This window comes from Ictalurus punctatus, chromosome 9 (assembly GCF_001660625.3).
Source record: "Ictalurus punctatus breed USDA103 chromosome 9, Coco_2.0, whole genome shotgun sequence".
Taxonomy (NCBI): Eukaryota; Metazoa; Chordata; class Actinopteri; order Siluriformes; family Ictaluridae; genus Ictalurus; species Ictalurus punctatus.
Window position 1 is genome coordinate 16608238 of NC_030424.2, and position 16969 is coordinate 16625206.

The window sequence follows — 16969 nt, forward strand, 5'->3', positions numbered from 1 at the left end:
TGATCATTTAATAAAAACCATTCATGTTTTCATTTTGTGTTATTCACTCTCCATTATCTTCCATCCTCTACACACCTGCATGCAGGAATATTTATAAACACACGCGAACATTAAACATGCCGAAACGGCTTAAAAGTACATTTCTCTTCCTTTTCTTGCTTGGATCTAGACTCTTGGATCTAGACACGTTGCTTTCCGACATGAAGCTGAATCGTCTTGTTTGTTGTAAAGTTTGTTGTAAAGTCAATTTCACTGTGTGTTATGGCCAGCTTCTGGTGCATCATTTGCAGAACATTTATGACAGTTGGGGGGCACAGTGGCTTAGTGGTTAGCGTGTTTGCCTTGCACCTCCATAGTTGGAGGTTCAAATACTGCCTCCGCCCTGTGTGGAGTTTGTGTGCATGTTTTCCCTGTACTTCAGGGTTTCCTCCAGGTACTCCAGTTTCCTCCCCCAGTCCAAAGACATGCGTTGTAGGCTGATTGGCATTTCCAAGTTGTGAAGAGTGGCTGTGGCTCAGGTAGTAGAGCATGTTGTCCACTAATTGCAGGGTTGGTGGTTCGATTCCCGGCCCACGTGCCTCCACATACCGAAGTGTCCTTGGGCAAGACACTGAACCCTAAGTTGTTCCTGAAGGCAAGTTAGTGCCGTGTGTGTGAATGAGACACAGTGTAAAGTGCTTTGGATAAATGCGCTAGATGAGTGCAGACCATTTACCGTAGTGTGTGAATGTGTCCTGTGTGTATTGTGTCCCGAGTTCCCTGGGGTAGAATTCAGGCTCCCCCGCTACCCTGTGTAGGATAAGCGGTACGGACGATGGATGGATGGATGATTATGGGATCTTTTCATAAAGGATTTTTTTTTATATAATTGATTAGTCAATTATAATTGAGTATTCAGGGAAGCCCTATTCTTGAATGTTGTATGTGCATGATTTTATTTCATGCCGCTGCCACATGAATGGCTGATTTCAGTAATTGCTTGAATGGGCAGGGCTACTCTATTAAAGTAGCCAATGGGTGTCAGGGCTCTACAGTGTGACCATTTCACTCGCATTTGTGAATGAAAAGTTATTTGTGTGACTGCAAAAAAATATTTAGGAGCACCGGTCCGAGTGACCTGTTCATAGTTGTACAATACAATCAGAATGAAAACTAAAACTCCAAAATGCAACTATACCACGCAACAGTTACTTTCACACTGCTTTTCATCAACTCGGTCAACCAAACAAGTGTGTAAATACTGCAAAGAAGCCATTATGATGATTAGACTAACTGTACATCATCTGCTTCTCTCAACTTCCCGATCTCACAACCGCCACCTTTTATTGATTCTGCAAAACGACCTGCTCGTGTAGAGACAGCAGTAAATTAATAATAATGCTAATGCTACAAGGTGGGTTTTAATTCAAGCTTATTTATTAAATAATTCCTCACCAAACATAATCAAGAGTAGCAACTGTTCAGTCTGTACACATACAGTACGCTGCCGCTCTCCTTCTACATGAATTCACAGCGCATTTACTTAATTTAAACTCAGGGTTGCCAGATATCACTAGAAAAGTCAACTCCAGTTTCCATGTTTTGATTTAATCCCCCAAAATAACTCAATATTATCAGCAGACATGGCAACACTGTACTGGGGGAACTCATCTAAAAGGAACAACTGATAAACAAAAAACTAATAAAATGTAAAGACAGAAAATGTGCTTAGTTATAAATAAATCATTTAATATAAAAAAAGGTATTATAAAAACTTCATAAAATATAAATAAAATGAGAAATTAAATTATGTGTAATTACTATGGGTTGCATTTAATATCAATTTGATATTAAGCTTAGTAAGCTATTTCCTTGGAAAGCTATTAGCCTTTTTCCTAATATGGATCATGCTTGTGTTAGTCTGCTTTAAAAAATAAATATTTTATGGTTGTTTATTTATCAATTAACCCACAGTATATCTCATTGCTATTATTTTAACTCAATTAACAGTGACCATGAACAGAGAGCTTACATTTAACTGTTTATGACAGACCTCCTGATTAAAGCTTAAACAAAAAAAGATTGGTATCTGGATCGGTATCGGCTGTAAAAATTCTGATCGGTGCATCCCTAATGAACACCATTAAACTAAAGCGCTTTGCATCTGGCGGATAAATAAAGTCACCCAATCACATCCTATATGAGATTATTCAGATATATAAACAGTATAGTGGTTCGAGAACTGGCTCCAGCCCAGAACCATGACAGTGGAAAATGTCTAATAGTGTAGCTTTTAAATATATTTAAGAGGAGCAGACTTCAAACACTGAACATTGAGGGGTTTTTTTTATTATTTGTTTACAAGGTGGAACAGGTTAACAGTTGTTGTCTTTTTGCATATAGCATGTAATATTAACTGAAAATATTACATTTACTTTATCAAAAGGTAAATTAATTTGCCATGGCTCACACTGTGTTCCCAAATTCTGTCACAAGTTTTCTCATGTCTACTTGTGTGTTTTATTGTGGCACATTAACGTTACCATCTCTAAAAAACAAACAAACAAAAATAAAACCTAAACTTCAACCGTGCTCCTAAATGTTTATAAAGAGCACAAGTGCGCCTAAAAGAAATTGTTACTGTAGAGCCCTGAGTGTACAGACCCCACTCTCAGGTTTTCTTTTTTCTTTTTTTTTGAGGTAGAGATCACCCTTGATTGCTCCCTTACAGTTGTGTTCTATGTGTAACTACCACAGAGAGAACAGAACAGAAAACCTCTTTAATCAAAACAGGCTTAGCAAAAAACATACATGAGGAAAAACAGCCGTTATGTAGTTTTATCCAACTTTCCAACATTAAAGCAATACTGTAAAAAAAATTTTTTATAAATAATAAAATAAAATTTGTCACCCTTAGGCTTCCTTGTTCACATGTTAATGTCAGGAATAAACACAAATGGTTTCCTCTGCAAGAGTGCTATCTCTGAAAGTACAAATGATACCAATTTAATATTTAATTTACAAAAATGTTTGACTGAAGTATTGTACAAAAATGCTTTCATGCTATTTTTTGCATAAAGGTGTTGTGTAAATTGTATGCCTGTGTGAATGTGTACTTGTGTAGGAGTGATGCAGGATTCTCAGAAATCATCAGTGGTATCGAGGTCATTCTCTCTGAGCTGGAGGAATGCAGGAGAGCAACCTGGCACTCAGGAGCCCATGCGCATCCGCAGTGCCACCACCACCGGTGCTCCTGCTGTGGAGAAGGCTCGCAATAACGTCCGACAGAAAGCATCAGGTCAGAGCACCACTCTGACCCGCCCCCCACACACACACACGCGCTCTCACTTACTACTTTAGCACTGCCTTTTTTGCCTTTACTGCGTAGGAGGAGATTGTATCTCTTATTGTGGAGAGCTGCTTGAATTTGGAGCAGATGCATTGAGCCTCTCTTGAGCCGTGCATAGATATGTGTGCAAGCAAACGTGTGTGAAAGAGCCACATGAAAGAGCATGGCTCCAGTTGTCTCATTTCCTTTTGCCTAATTGGATTTGTTCCATATTTATCTTCAAACAAGCCGGCATTCTGCCTCCTTCATTAACAGATCCGTCACATCAGTTGGTGGGCTGTTTTTGATAGTTTCATTAAGAATGAAATTAATTCTCATTAATATGCATAAATAGGTAATACATTGAAAGTGATGTTAGCTGGAAGCAAAGCTGATGATTAAAGTACACTGTAGAGAAAGAAGAGTCGTTTTTCCATTAGGATGACAAATTGGTGTCTGAACACACACACACACACACACACACACACACACACACACACAGACACACGCGCACACACACACACACAGAAGCGAATTTAATTTGAATTATATTCCTCACAAATGATAACTTTAAAATGATAACTTGAAAAAGTCCTAAATCTGGGTTCCAGCTCCAGGCCTGGACATCCAGAGTGTAGCATGTTTTGGTGTTTTTCTTGCTCTTTGATTCATAGTGTTAAATCTGTAAAGTCACCAGATTAACTAATCACTTTTTTAAAATTCAGGCATTTGTCAATGAAAATACCACAAATGTGTAAGATATGTGCCATCAGACTCAACGGATTGTCTAACCTTTGCATTTTATCCTTTGTATTGTTATGTCTTATTGGCACACACTATTGCTTTAGTAATCATACAGTGGTTTATATATATATATATATATATATATATATATATATATATATATATATATATATATATATATATATATATATATAATATAATATAATACACACACACACACACACACATATATATATATATATATATATATATATATATATATATATATATATATATATATATATATATATATACATACAGACACTTATATACATATATACTTGGACGTTTTAAAATAAATGGGACATGTGAAAGCATTACCTTTATCATTCACATCTTTTAATTTATTTCACCTCACAACTCCAGGAAGAAAATAATAAATATCACTTGTAAGCTGTTTCTAGATCAGTTGAGGAGAGAACATAAAGTAGGGACAAGCATTGGTTTTGGCATAAGGATTAAGATCACAGGATGGACCAATATGTCTAAACATATTTAAACAGAACAGATTTGTTTTATGTCGGTATTCATTGATTTTACTGTATGTTTCTATGCATCTGTCATATGAATATCACTTGAAATATTCTTATTTCCATAAATAAAAGGTCCTGTATCATGTTAATGGTTATCTGCAGTGAAATCCAATAAGTAAACGTTAAATTATATAATTGTTTGTATTGATTTAGTTCATTTCTTATTCCAAACGGTGATATTGTATTTCTGTCCTTTCAGCACTTCCAGTGAAAAGCTCTCAGCATGCGCTTTTTCCGCCCACTGTAGGATATGGTTGACTTTGCTTTCTTTTTTTCTCTTTCTCTGTTTCTGTCTTTCTATTTCTGTGCTCATTCCTTTGGTAGCTAAGCGAAGCCAGTCTATCAGCAACTGTGTGCATCTGTATGAAGCTTTGCCGGCCACCAAGAGTGTGCCTATGCTGCTGCACACTGTCAGCTCTTTCTTGCCTGGTATCTCTCACAACTCTCATTGCTCTCACAGACTCTCAGGTAACTGTGCTGTCTTGGTCTATTTGTCCTTCCAGTACTTTCACTTTCTTTCTCATTAACTTTCTTTCACACTTAATGAAGTTTGATCAACTGCACTCACCCTGATCTATACTGTACTAACAAATATAGCAGATTATGGTAATATTTTGACTTTTTTTTATAGCATTACTTAATAAAAATTATTTAGTTAGTTATACATAACATGTGATCTAATTATTCTATCATTAGATTTTTAACTTCTTAGAACAGATTTTCATTGTGTTTGTTGATGTAATACCAATATCTAATCTCTGTGTATTGGCTGATACTTCATGCTACTCAGACACCGACAAACTTATGGTTACTCCACGTTTTTTTGCTAAAGGTGTTTTCACACTTACTTCCCCACACAGGTTTGCATTAGGTTCATTTGTTTGCTGTTTTGTAATGATTTTACTTTGGTAGTGAAGTAATTTAGTTAGTCCCCACACATCAGGATCACACAACAGCTACCAACCAGGGAGGGTGAAGGCTATTATGTGCTTCCTCCATGGAAGCGTCTTTTCACGGCTCATGCAACGTCAGGGGGCAGCATAACACACTTGGAGGAAAGCGCTATCTGCCCACTTGCGCATGCATACATGAGCTCACAGATACCCAGTACTGACTAGTGTTGGGGATAGAGCGAGGGAGGGGAGCGAGAGTATGTCCCTTTCTCCCTGAGAGCACGGTCTGGACTCTCTAGGACTCCCGTCCATGGACGGCTGTTGCATTATCAGGATTCAAACTCGCAATATCTGGCTGATAGGGTGAGCACTTTTTCTGTTGCTCCACTCTGGAGCTCACCAGACCACTGTTTTGAAGAGTAGCGGGGATCGGTTCTCAGGGCTCGATTACACACTCGTACCAAAGCTGGTCTCTACCTACCTCGAGTAGTCCGGGAAAAAATCCTAAGTTATGCAAAACATGAGATGGGATGCCACTGTTTTTACAACAAGTGTGTCTTATGTTTTATTCTGATATCTGTACCTTGCCATTCAATAGCACACCTGTTCAACACATTATTGCACAGAATTCAGCATTTCGGACCAGTACCGCCTTGATAGTGATGCTCAGTATCAGACCAGTACATGTCTAATCCTTCGTTTCGCCTCCCAAGATATCACCAAATTCGCAATGATGATTTATTTTTTGTGAGTCTTTAGTACTTCACGTGTGAACATTTCGTATGACCTTTTTACCTCAGATGTTGAAGAATGTCAGTTGTCTGAATGTGGAGGAGAAGGGGAGTTGGGAGAGGAAGACAATCCCCTCCCTCGCAGCAGCAGCACCTCGGATATTACCCAACAACTCACAGACTCCTTCCCAGGTATACACGTACACACACACACACACACACACACACCCCTCACTTTGGAGATCTTGCCTTCTTTTGGACTAGGCCTATATTATATTCAAGACGATGTGTATTATAGACCCTATGTAATTTTATTCTGTTTGTTGAAATTGTAGGTCAAAACAGGGAGGATTCTCCAAATGCAAGCTACTCTGATAGCAGATCCTGGGTCTGTGACAGCAGCTCAGTAAGCAAGAGAGAAACACCCACGGTCAGTACTGTTGTACACACCTCTTTTTAATGATTATTAGACCTCTGTAGATCATTTTGTATGAAATCTTTTGAAAAAAATATTGTGTTCCTCTTACATGCACCTTAGATTCTTGTTCGGCAGAGCAGCAGTCCAGGAGATGTTGACCACCCAGAAGATACAGGGTCTGTGAATGCTAGGACAAAGATCCGGGAAAAGAGTAAGCTGCTTACCACAGCATGTCCTTCAGCATGCACTTTAATTCTTCTCCAACCATGGGCTTTCTTAAAATCATAATAAACACCCTTTCTCATCAACTATCTTTATTTTTGATAATGTAATATATATGAAGTAAGCTTAGAACCTATCGAGATTTGTATAATCTTCAAAAGTATTCTTTGTCTCACCGTAGAGTTTTAAAGCACAAAATAATCCCACAAGGAACTGAATAGGGTTAATCTGCGTAAACTGAACTGCATTCTAGTTTCTGAATGCTGGCTTGTGGAGCTGTGCATTTAATTGTCATGCGTCCTGGAAATGTTTCAATTCCATTAGGAATCTTTGAAAAAAAAAATGCAGTGAAGGAGGATTCCTTTGGTGTATGTCTATACTAATCTACAGTTTTGTAAGAAGAAAAGTAATCTTTACAGAAAGCGGTAAGTAATTTTGCTCTCTGCGCTGATGCTATTATGGACATGTTTTTGTTATCTTTGTAGGTGAGAGTGTGAGCAGCGAGACCTCAAATTCCTACCTCAACGACACTGACGTAAATCTCCTGACGTGGCAGGCTGTGGAGGAGGAGCAAGACTCTTCCTCTGCCAATGATGTCAGTGTGGGCGTTAACATGGGAATGGCCACTGATTGCGAGAGTCAGAGGAGTCTACTGCTGAGTCAGAGTGAGGCACTGGCAGGTACAGCACCCCTCAGCTAAAAAACAGGACAGTACTTTAGTGTTCCCAGCAGCTTGGTTGGTTATTAAGCAGTATTGCACGAGCAGCAGCGACATTGTAATGAATATCAGCACAGGTGTGATTTACTTACAGTATGGTGCTCAGCCTGCAACCCCGTACCTATGGCCAAATCACAGCTATGGTGATATTCAGCAGAACAGCACGATTGCAAGTGTGACGTTGCATTTATGTATACAACAGTTCTATAAACAAGAAATTAATTTAGAGTAACTGGCATTTCAGACGCAGTATGGCCGAATATGTACAAAAATCGCATTCAAAGAAGTCACGATATTGCTGCTACTACTACTACTACTGCTATTAGTAATACTACTAATTGTTGTTGTATTTATTTATTTTTGCATATTACTTTTCTCATATTCACTGTTGTAAGAAAGCTTGGAGAGGAAATGGTGGAGATATTGTGGAATTAAATTCAAGAGTCTTAAGACACACTGATCTGCCTCTCATAGAGGCTTGTCTGATCTTAGCAAACACCAGTAGACCACCACACATGAGAATATTCACTAACGATCCAGACGTCTTGCTTACACAAAAACACACTCTCTGATTACTTTATGGAATTTTTAAGAACTCCCAATCCTTTTCAGCTTTGTCCTTGACCCCTCATCTGTTAACCTTTATCCAACTTCTCAGCAAGCAAGTATGCTATCTGTGTTTCTCCATGCTCTGCCCCTGTATTCAATATGTGAATCCATTGCTCTGCATGATGAAGGGTGTCACATGGCTTTTTATGGTATCCCATATTCTAGTGGTTTTGTGTCTTTATGTGTCCCTTTGTATTTGTGAGCATTAACCCATCCTCCGCTGTGAATCCCTCTCATCATGAGCAGGTTTATTTTACAGATGATTTCCAAAGCACCAAATGTTAAGTCTTCTTACATTTGCTAGTGCTGCTGATGGTGAATCATCTATAGCCCTGTGATCAATCAAAGCACCACACGTGTTTCCTGTTTGTGTTCTGTGCATCGATTGTGTGTGTGATTCTCCACCTTGTGCTTTCACCACTGTGTGTGTGTGTGTGTGTGTGTGTAGGTTCTGAGTGTGTCCACTCGCTCCACTCTGCCCCTCTGTCCCCATGTCCCCCCGTTTCTCCCACCCTGCTCCTGCCCCAGGGTTACAGTGACAGCGCTCAGCTCCTGGAGGACGCCATACACATGCCACATGATCTGGGTACTGAACCAGTTTTCCTCTCCATCTTCGCTGACCTCCAAACCCCTTGTGTTCCTTTTTCACGCGCTCTTACGTGAAAATTTCTAATTGGGTTGTAAAATTTTGTTTGAACGCATTGACCAAAGAATTCAAGCACACGCTCTACAAAAATGTGTTTTGTGTTAACATTTATACCACAGCACTGTTGAACTTTAATCTAATTGGTCAGGTGTTGATTAATTTTCTATATCAGCATGACTTTGACAGAAGTGCCAGCTGAAAGGCAAATCACAGATTTATATTAATGCTATACATAAACGGATTTTAAAAAAAAAACAAATAGGATAATTGTAGATATGGTGAGGTTTTCTACAAGGTTTATTTAGCTTTTTTTTTTGGAAAGTGTCCAGTGTAACAGTCAAAGCTGAAGCTTTAAATTTTCAGAGGATGTTGCATTTTGCAGTTTCTTGGTAACAAACTGCATTTTTTTGTCTTCTTAACATCAAGAGAGAGAAAAGGGAGGCTGGCAAGGCTAGCTGCAATAATGTAAGTGTTAAGAGTTAACTTGTTTGGCAGACATTCCACAACTTTAAATTTCAATAAAAATGGAAAGAAGCGTTGTGTGTTTTTTCCTAATAAATAAATAAAAATATAGGGCAAGTTGCTGTGGTATAAGAGGAATAAACCATGCGCTGTTATTGTAGAAAACTTCAACTTTGAGATGATAATGTTACACCTTACATTTTCATTCTGAGTAAGTCTTGAGTCAACAGGTTTTTCATTCTTTTTTGAGTACAGCAAAATGCGAACATTGTTATGGTATAAGTGGTACTCGCAGGAAAGTCAGTCATAGTAAACAAAGATCAGGTTGAAAACATATTGGCATATTACTTAAAACCTGCTTTTATTCTTGTTTATGAGCAGGTATCAACTCTCAAGGTTCTTTCTGCTGTCTTTAATGTTGAGTTGACAGGAAAGTAGCAAATAGGAGGTGAAAAGTATTATGTTTGAAAACTCTCAAAGGATCTTTCATTTTATTCACTTTGTGAATAACAACATATTACTTAGGAGAGTGCAGCTAAAATCTCAGCTATCATTCTGTTCTTTGACTTGTACGGTCTGATCTGTTTTGCTTACAGACAGCAGCGAGTTTCTGGCTGATGACATCAGCATCATCGCTGGTGGCTGTTTGACTGGCTGGCATGCTGACTCTGCCTTTGTACTCTGGAGGAGGATTCTGGGCATTCTGGGGGATGTTAACAACATCCGCTGCCCTCGAATCCATGCAAAGGTCTTCAGCTACCTGTATGAGCTCTGGCACAAGTTGGCCAAGGTATTGACTCTGATAATTCAGGAAAACTGTTCTCAGCAAACACTTGAATCTTAAGCCAAACATCTGCCACTGATATATTCTAGGATATGGCTAGGATATTAACTCAGTTTATTTGAAAGTGGAGAAAAAAATTTTAAGTGTCTTTTTTTTTTTTTTATGTTCCCAGATAAGAGATAACCTGGGGATCAATATGGATAACCAGTCAGCTCCACCCAAAACCCTGTTCATTCCTCCACTTCGAATGTTAGCTTCCTGGCTGTTCAAGGTGAGTTATTTATTTATGAACCATGCATGGTTTTATTATGATCGAGTTAGGTATAGAACGAATGTTGATTGTGTAATCTACAGAAAGGTCAGCTTTATCCTTTGGTGTATCCTTTAGCTTTATACACACTTGTTTGTTATGAATCATTCCTTTCACATTTTGTATAGATTTTCTGCACTTTTATCTGTGTCCCCAGGCCACCATGCTGCCTGCAGAGTTTAAGAGTGGGAAACTGCAGGCTTATAGGCTGATCTGTGAGATGATGACTAAACATCAAGATGTGCCACCCAACAGCGACTTCCTGGTACATCTTTACCACGTCATGCACAAGGGCTTCACCAGTGATGACCAGGTATCATTTCACATGGGAGATAACTACTTCTTGCGCCATGCGTTCTTTGTGTTTTAGTCTGTAGTCTTAGTCTGTAGTCTTTTTTTTTTTTTTTTTTTTTTTTATCAGAGTTGGGGCTCAAAGATATATAACCTGTGCTAGACAACAACATTACCTTGTTATTAGTACATTATACAACATTAACATGGGCATATATTGCAATTTTAATATAAATTATTGACTGGCACAGTACTTAAAGTATGCTTACATTCAGATTATGGCCATTAGATGGTGCCAGAATTTGGCCCATGGTGTTGGTAAGGTTTTGTTTGTTTAGAAAGTAATTTTCTATTTGATCGCACCGTAGTTTGCTATTCTTGATTTAGTCAGAACAGTCCACTGCACCCTAAACTTTATCCACACTTAACCATCTAAATTACAAAGTACCAGTTAGATCTTAGTTTTGGTTTCCATATAACATCAACATATGAAGAGAATGACATTATCAAGACTTAACCGCTAGGTGGTGCTGTAGTCTGGGCAATGATTTTTTATTTTTTACATCAATTATCGCTCTTTAGTAATAACAACTGACAAAAAATTCTAGATGGTGAACTTGTATGTCACATTGTTTTGTAAACGCCTCAGTGTGTTTATTATTATACTATAATATCCGTCATATTATGCAATTATTACTGATACATTTATTAAGGTTATTTTGTACAGTTTTGTTTTTGTTTTTGTTTTTTACTTTTTCTGTAACCTGGGTTTAACAATTGTTCAGTGTTAAACAGACAAGTTAACAACTCTCCCTTTTTTTTTATAAATGTATTCATTCGTTTAACATGAGAAGATCCATACAGAAAGTAAACAGGATTAAAATGCGTCACCTCCTTTATAAGTTTAATATGCTATATATCTTATTTTTTCTGTTAACAGTGCCAGCATATAAGCATGTGAGAAGATACTAAGAACTTTAAATTCATTTTGTGTGTGTGTGTGCATGCGTGAACACCAGTATTTGGAGCTGAACCAGCCTTCAGGTTGTTACTTTGGCCGTGGTATTGAGATCCTCATTACATTTCCATGTCATTAAGCCTTATATTAGCTCCTGTGTTGTGCGAGTGTGATTAATTCAAGTTTGATGGTTGCAGTGGTAGTGATGTGCGCTCACTGAGTACCCCTGTGGCCCTCACCTCTTATTGAGTCCACATGCTATATGTCTGCCAAACCAGGAAAGAGACACACAGGGTTCAGATTTTTTTGTGCTACAGAGGTGTAACATGTAGTCCCACTGATCAGTCCATGACTTATGTCTTTATGGTTGGCGTTTGGAGTCGGAAGGCTCCGAATGCCTATGTAATTGCCTAAGTATCACGCAGGTGTGAATATAGAATTAACTCTGATATGTACTTAATGCATAGATAAGCTGTTGTCCTGCTGTTTGTTTACTTATTGTATGACTCATTCGAAATATGGCTAAAAACACTATTTGGTTGTAGAGGCAGAAATCTCGCTATACTGTATAAACAGTTAAAGAGATTGGCTTATGAAATGTATTTAATGGTGCACTGTTCAAATAGGGTCTGTGGTTAATGTTTAGCAAGCGCCTGTTGCACATTACAGGGGGTAAAGATAAGCCAACACATCAGACAGGTGTTGGACGACTTATCTCATTGATAAACAATACACAGATTTTAACACAGTGTAGTTTAGTCACTTTATCATCATACGTTAATTCATAAAGATGCAGGCATTTGGGGAAGACTCCGAATACATAGTGTTATCTCGTAATTCGTAATTCCAGATATAAGTCGGGTTCTCATCTCTCACAGAGGAAGAATTGCAAAGCTGTAGAAAAGCTGTGTGCAGTACTCGGTCGCTTTGCAGACTATTGTCACTAGTCCCAACCACTAGGTCTGCATGCGCCTTTTCAAAACAAACTACGTTCTGATTGAGTTTGCTGTATTTACAGCTGCATAATGGAACCGCTTTGGCAAAATTGCTGCTTCCTCCAAAGCATTCATTTCGAGTAATCATCCTGCAGTTTTATGGCAGTTAATTACAACTACTTGCTCTGCATCGCAAAGGTCAATTATTGCGAAATGAGCATAAAACGTCCATGTGAACTCAACGCTTCCACCAATTTTACATCTTTATCTCAGCAGGCCTCTATTTTCCCCCTCATTCTCTATTGGTTGTGTTATGTCCTCTTTTTTTTTCTTTTCTTTTCTTTATTTTGTATGCATTTTTGCCCACTTTTCTACACAAACAATTCACTTAAGGGAGAGGAATGAAGAGATACGAAGCAGTCATGTCATGCATGGTGGATGTGCGTGTTTGTCATTTGTGTGTATGTGTATATATATATATATATATATATATATATATATATATATATATATATATTGTATGTATGTTTCTGTTAGTGTTTGTTACGTAAAGGTTGTGACTGTTCTGTTGTCTGCTGTTTTAAAAGTGCATTTTAGTAGAAAGCATAAAAGTGCATACGTTTCTCACGCATAAACCCAGATAGATATGCTGAGTGCAGTCTGCTCGGTTTATTTTTACCATTGATAATAAGTGCAGCTGTTCTATCTTTTCTCTCTCCTGTCTTACTGCCAGGATGTGCTGAACACAATGATCAGGTGGTGCTCGCCACGTTTCTTCTTCCTTGGCATGCCTGGCTTCACCATGTTAGTCGGGGACTTCATCACTGCTGCTGCTCGTGTCCTCAACTCGGACAATCCTGAGGTATCAGTGCCTGTGTCCTGTGTACACTCACACGCTTACTTTCTATCTGTGGCATTTAGAAATGCAAGCTGAACGGAGAAATCATTTCTGGAGATTTTCGGTATTTGCGCATTACCTAGCGTAAATATTTAATATTAACAAGAGATGAAAGGAGTGTTTTTCACATTTGTGTTGCCAAATCAATGAAAGCAGTATGAACATAGGGATGGGCGATGCAGACTACCGTAATTTTCGGACTATTGAGCGCACCTGAATATAAGCCGCACCCACTAACTTTAAAAAGGAAAAAAAAAATTGTACATATATAGGCCGCACTTGTCTATAAGCCGCAGGTGTCCACGTTGTAACATGAGATATTTACACAGAAAGATGTTACACAGAAAGATTTTTTAACTTTTAATTAAATACATACCGTAAATGCTTTTTTCCGAACAGTGCCTGTAACACGGCTGGTTAAAAAATAAATAATACAGTTGCCTACCTGGAAAAGTCATTGATCGCTATCTTCATCTTCCTCCTGCGCACTAAAACCACTAAAATAGTCTTCTTCAGTGTCGGAATTGAACAGCCTCAGAATTACCGGTACTTCGTCACTCTCTTTCGTTGTCGCTCTCGATGTCACTTACGTCTCGAGGCAAATTCGCCCTTGAGCTTGTGCTGTCCTCTTCATCACGCAGCAGTCCAGCCTTTCGAAACCCGTTGGTGATAGTAGATTTTTTGACACTGCTCCACGCTGTTAGGATCCACTGGCAGACTTGAGCAAAAGTTGCTTTTCGCATGCTATTTTCTTCTTCGACAGCCAGATCGATTGCCTTTAACTTGTAAGCTGCATCATATGCATTTCTTCATGTGTTTTCCATGATGAGGGTGTGTGCATGAAGCGCAAAATGACTGATCTGAAGAATTTAGTGTGAGTGCGTTTGATTTCATTCGAACAGTTTCATTGGTCCACTGTGACCTGTTCGGTAAGTTCATTGGTCCGATGTGACGAGGCTAAATGTTTTGGCGGCATGAAGCTCGTTAGCCCGTAAAAATCCATAAATTAGCCGCATCATTCTTTAAGCCGCAGTGTTAAAAGCATGTGAAAAAAGTAGCGGCTCATAGTCCACAAATTACGGTACTTAAAACTATAGCGCGATATTTCGTTGGTTTTTTTTTTGTGATAACGATATAAATGATATGAAAATGGTAACATTTAAACACTGTCTTTTTGGCCTCAATACACATCAGCGTACAGTCTTGAGAGCCATGCAAACACAAACACTGATCCCAAAAAAGTCAAATTTAATCCTGACCATCATCAAATACTAAACTATACCAATGACGCCGGCTAAAAAAAAATGTATATGAATTTTATTCACAAATTAAAATTCCAGTGAAAGTGCAAACACCAAATCTCACAGGATTCGTAATCTAACCCCAGAAAAAAAACGATATGATATACGGTATGACACAGCCCTATATGAATGAATCACAATTATCAGTTAAGATAATAATATCAGTTAAGATAAAGGATTGTGGAAGTATCTTGCGTTTGTACAAGGCTGTAGCAACACTGAGAACAGCTTAATCAATGCTCTGCTTGGAAGCGCAGCTGTGATATTTTTGATTGCCTGATAGACCTCTGAGTCAACTGATTTGTCTGATTCAGTTGAGTTGGTTGATTCGGCTGAGACACCTTAACCAGACGATTTGACTGAAGTGATGATAAGCAAATGTACTGGACAGGGCAGTAGAGAATGAAATAATGAATGTGCTCATGTTCTTTATTAGATATGAATTCAGTAATAAAATAACCAACTTGATTTGTTTAACAGTCTCCAAGGATTGAAGCTCAAACAGTGCTCGGCTCTCTGGTCTGCTTCCCCAATCTGTACCAGCACATGCCTTCACTGCAGTCTGCACCAAAATCTCAGGATATTATGGTTGGCAAAGACGACTTGAAGGTATTCTGTATGGTCTTTTTGCTTCACTATTCGTGGAAGCGTGTTTTGTTTGATGAATTGCCAGACAGTAATGCCTTCAGTCATGTGAACGTTGTTGCTTTGCTTAGGACTACCTTGTAAACATCCTGCTGAAGACGGCACGTAACGAGCCAAGTGAAGGAGCCAGGTAACCATTAGCTGTTTGCCTTATTTCTATTCAAAATAGTACTGACTGCAGACAAAATCACTAATCATTTATGCATGTACTTTTAAACTGCTAAGAAAAAGAAAGACCTTTTTATCTCTGAAGATATAACCTACGTTTATTGCTATTGAATTGAACTTGTCGTGGTGATTTAGTTTGGAAATGAACCCTCTCTTTTCGTCTGCTGTTGTGTCCAGTTGCTGCATGCTATCCATTTTTGAAAGATTTATAGCAAGTCTAATGTAAAATGCTACATTAAGATTTGATGATCAGTGTCAACAGTGTTGATGGAAATGGAGTCCCTAAAGCCCTTGGCAGGCTCAGATTGTAGATGTGCGTGTGCAGAAGTGTAAATAAAGCTTCAGGGAATAGGACAGTCACTATTCCCCGTCAACATCACCACCATTTTGATTTGGTTGGTAACACTACCTTGTTACTTTGACCTCAAAACTAACTAAACACCATCCATCTATTATAAATATGATATACAGTATAAAAATGAGTTTCTTGTGCATCTGTGAAACTGAGCCAAGCACATTAACTCGTTTTCCGTGTTATTGCACGTTTACTTGCACCCAAAGAGAAGGTTTAAGAATGAGTGAGTGTTTTTTAAAGGTTAGAATTTTCCATGTGTCTGTGAAATGTGTGTGTGTGTGTGTGTGTGTGCACACGCTAAGCCATGTCTGTGTGTGTATTTTTGTAGGTGTGTTGCTATCTGCAGTCTGGGTCTCTGGGTTTGTGAGGAGCTGGGGCAGCAGAAGATCCACCATCAAGTGAATGATGCCATTAATGTTCTCGGTGTCACTTTAAAGGTTAGTGTGTTTCCTGTAGTGCATAGTCCTCCAATGTGGTGCTTTATAGGGGTTCTCGTAGGGCTGGGTGATAAAACGGTATCAGTACACCTTTATCGGTAACGACAGAAAAAATGTTTGGTATAACGCTCGATAAAATGTAAACAGACATGAAGTTTGGTTGCATGAACAATCCTCAAGCATGTGCCGTCCCTGGATCATAAACAGCCTATCATATGCCTTGATAAAGGAGTGTGCTAGGATTGTCAAGCAAACAGCCAATAACAAGTCGTGTATCTGTGAGGTTCGGTTGCGCCTTCGACCAAGTGACATCAGAACACACAAACGCATGCGAAAATGAGCTCAGTGACTGCATACGAGATTGTGAATAACCAGTGTGGCAGTTTTGTTGGTTTCTTTTCGTCTGACTGACATCAGAACACCGTTGTGTGTAAACTTTGGGATGGAGGGGGACTGTCTCAGCCAAGTACGGAGAATCAAGCTGCGAGAGACTTGTAGTGCTCGTGCGCAGCGCTCCGCACATGTACTGTGCGTGTGACTCTGAACAGCGGACAAAGAAGAAATG

General features: G+C 38.7%; 1 protein-coding gene across 5 annotated transcripts in view; it reads left to right on the forward strand.

Moving 5' to 3' along the window:
• Positions 1 to 16969, forward strand: part of ralgapa2 (Ral GTPase activating protein catalytic subunit alpha 2) — a 128570-nt gene that overhangs the window by 65454 nt on the left and 46147 nt on the right. For 3 of the 5 annotated variants that reach the window (XM_053682928.1, XM_053682930.1, XM_047157663.2), the window contains exons 16-28: positions 3104 to 3277; positions 6317 to 6439; positions 6583 to 6677; positions 6786 to 6876; positions 7373 to 7567; positions 8663 to 8800; positions 9919 to 10112; positions 10279 to 10377; positions 10574 to 10729; positions 13334 to 13462; positions 15280 to 15408; positions 15516 to 15574; positions 16296 to 16404. In XM_053682928.1, the coding sequence (XP_053538903.1) occupies positions 3104 to 3277; positions 6317 to 6439; positions 6583 to 6677; positions 6786 to 6876; positions 7373 to 7567; positions 8663 to 8800; positions 9919 to 10112; positions 10279 to 10377; positions 10574 to 10729; positions 13334 to 13462; positions 15280 to 15408; positions 15516 to 15574; positions 16296 to 16404 (1691 nt within the window). Of the gene's footprint in view, positions 1 to 3103; positions 3278 to 4947; positions 5092 to 6316; positions 6440 to 6582; positions 6678 to 6785; positions 6877 to 7372; positions 7568 to 8662; positions 8801 to 9918; positions 10113 to 10278; positions 10378 to 10573; positions 10730 to 13333; positions 13463 to 15279; positions 15409 to 15515; positions 15575 to 16295; positions 16405 to 16969 lie in introns of all 5 variants that reach the window. The other 2 variants (XM_017476062.3, XM_053682929.1) reach the window with 2 other exon arrangements.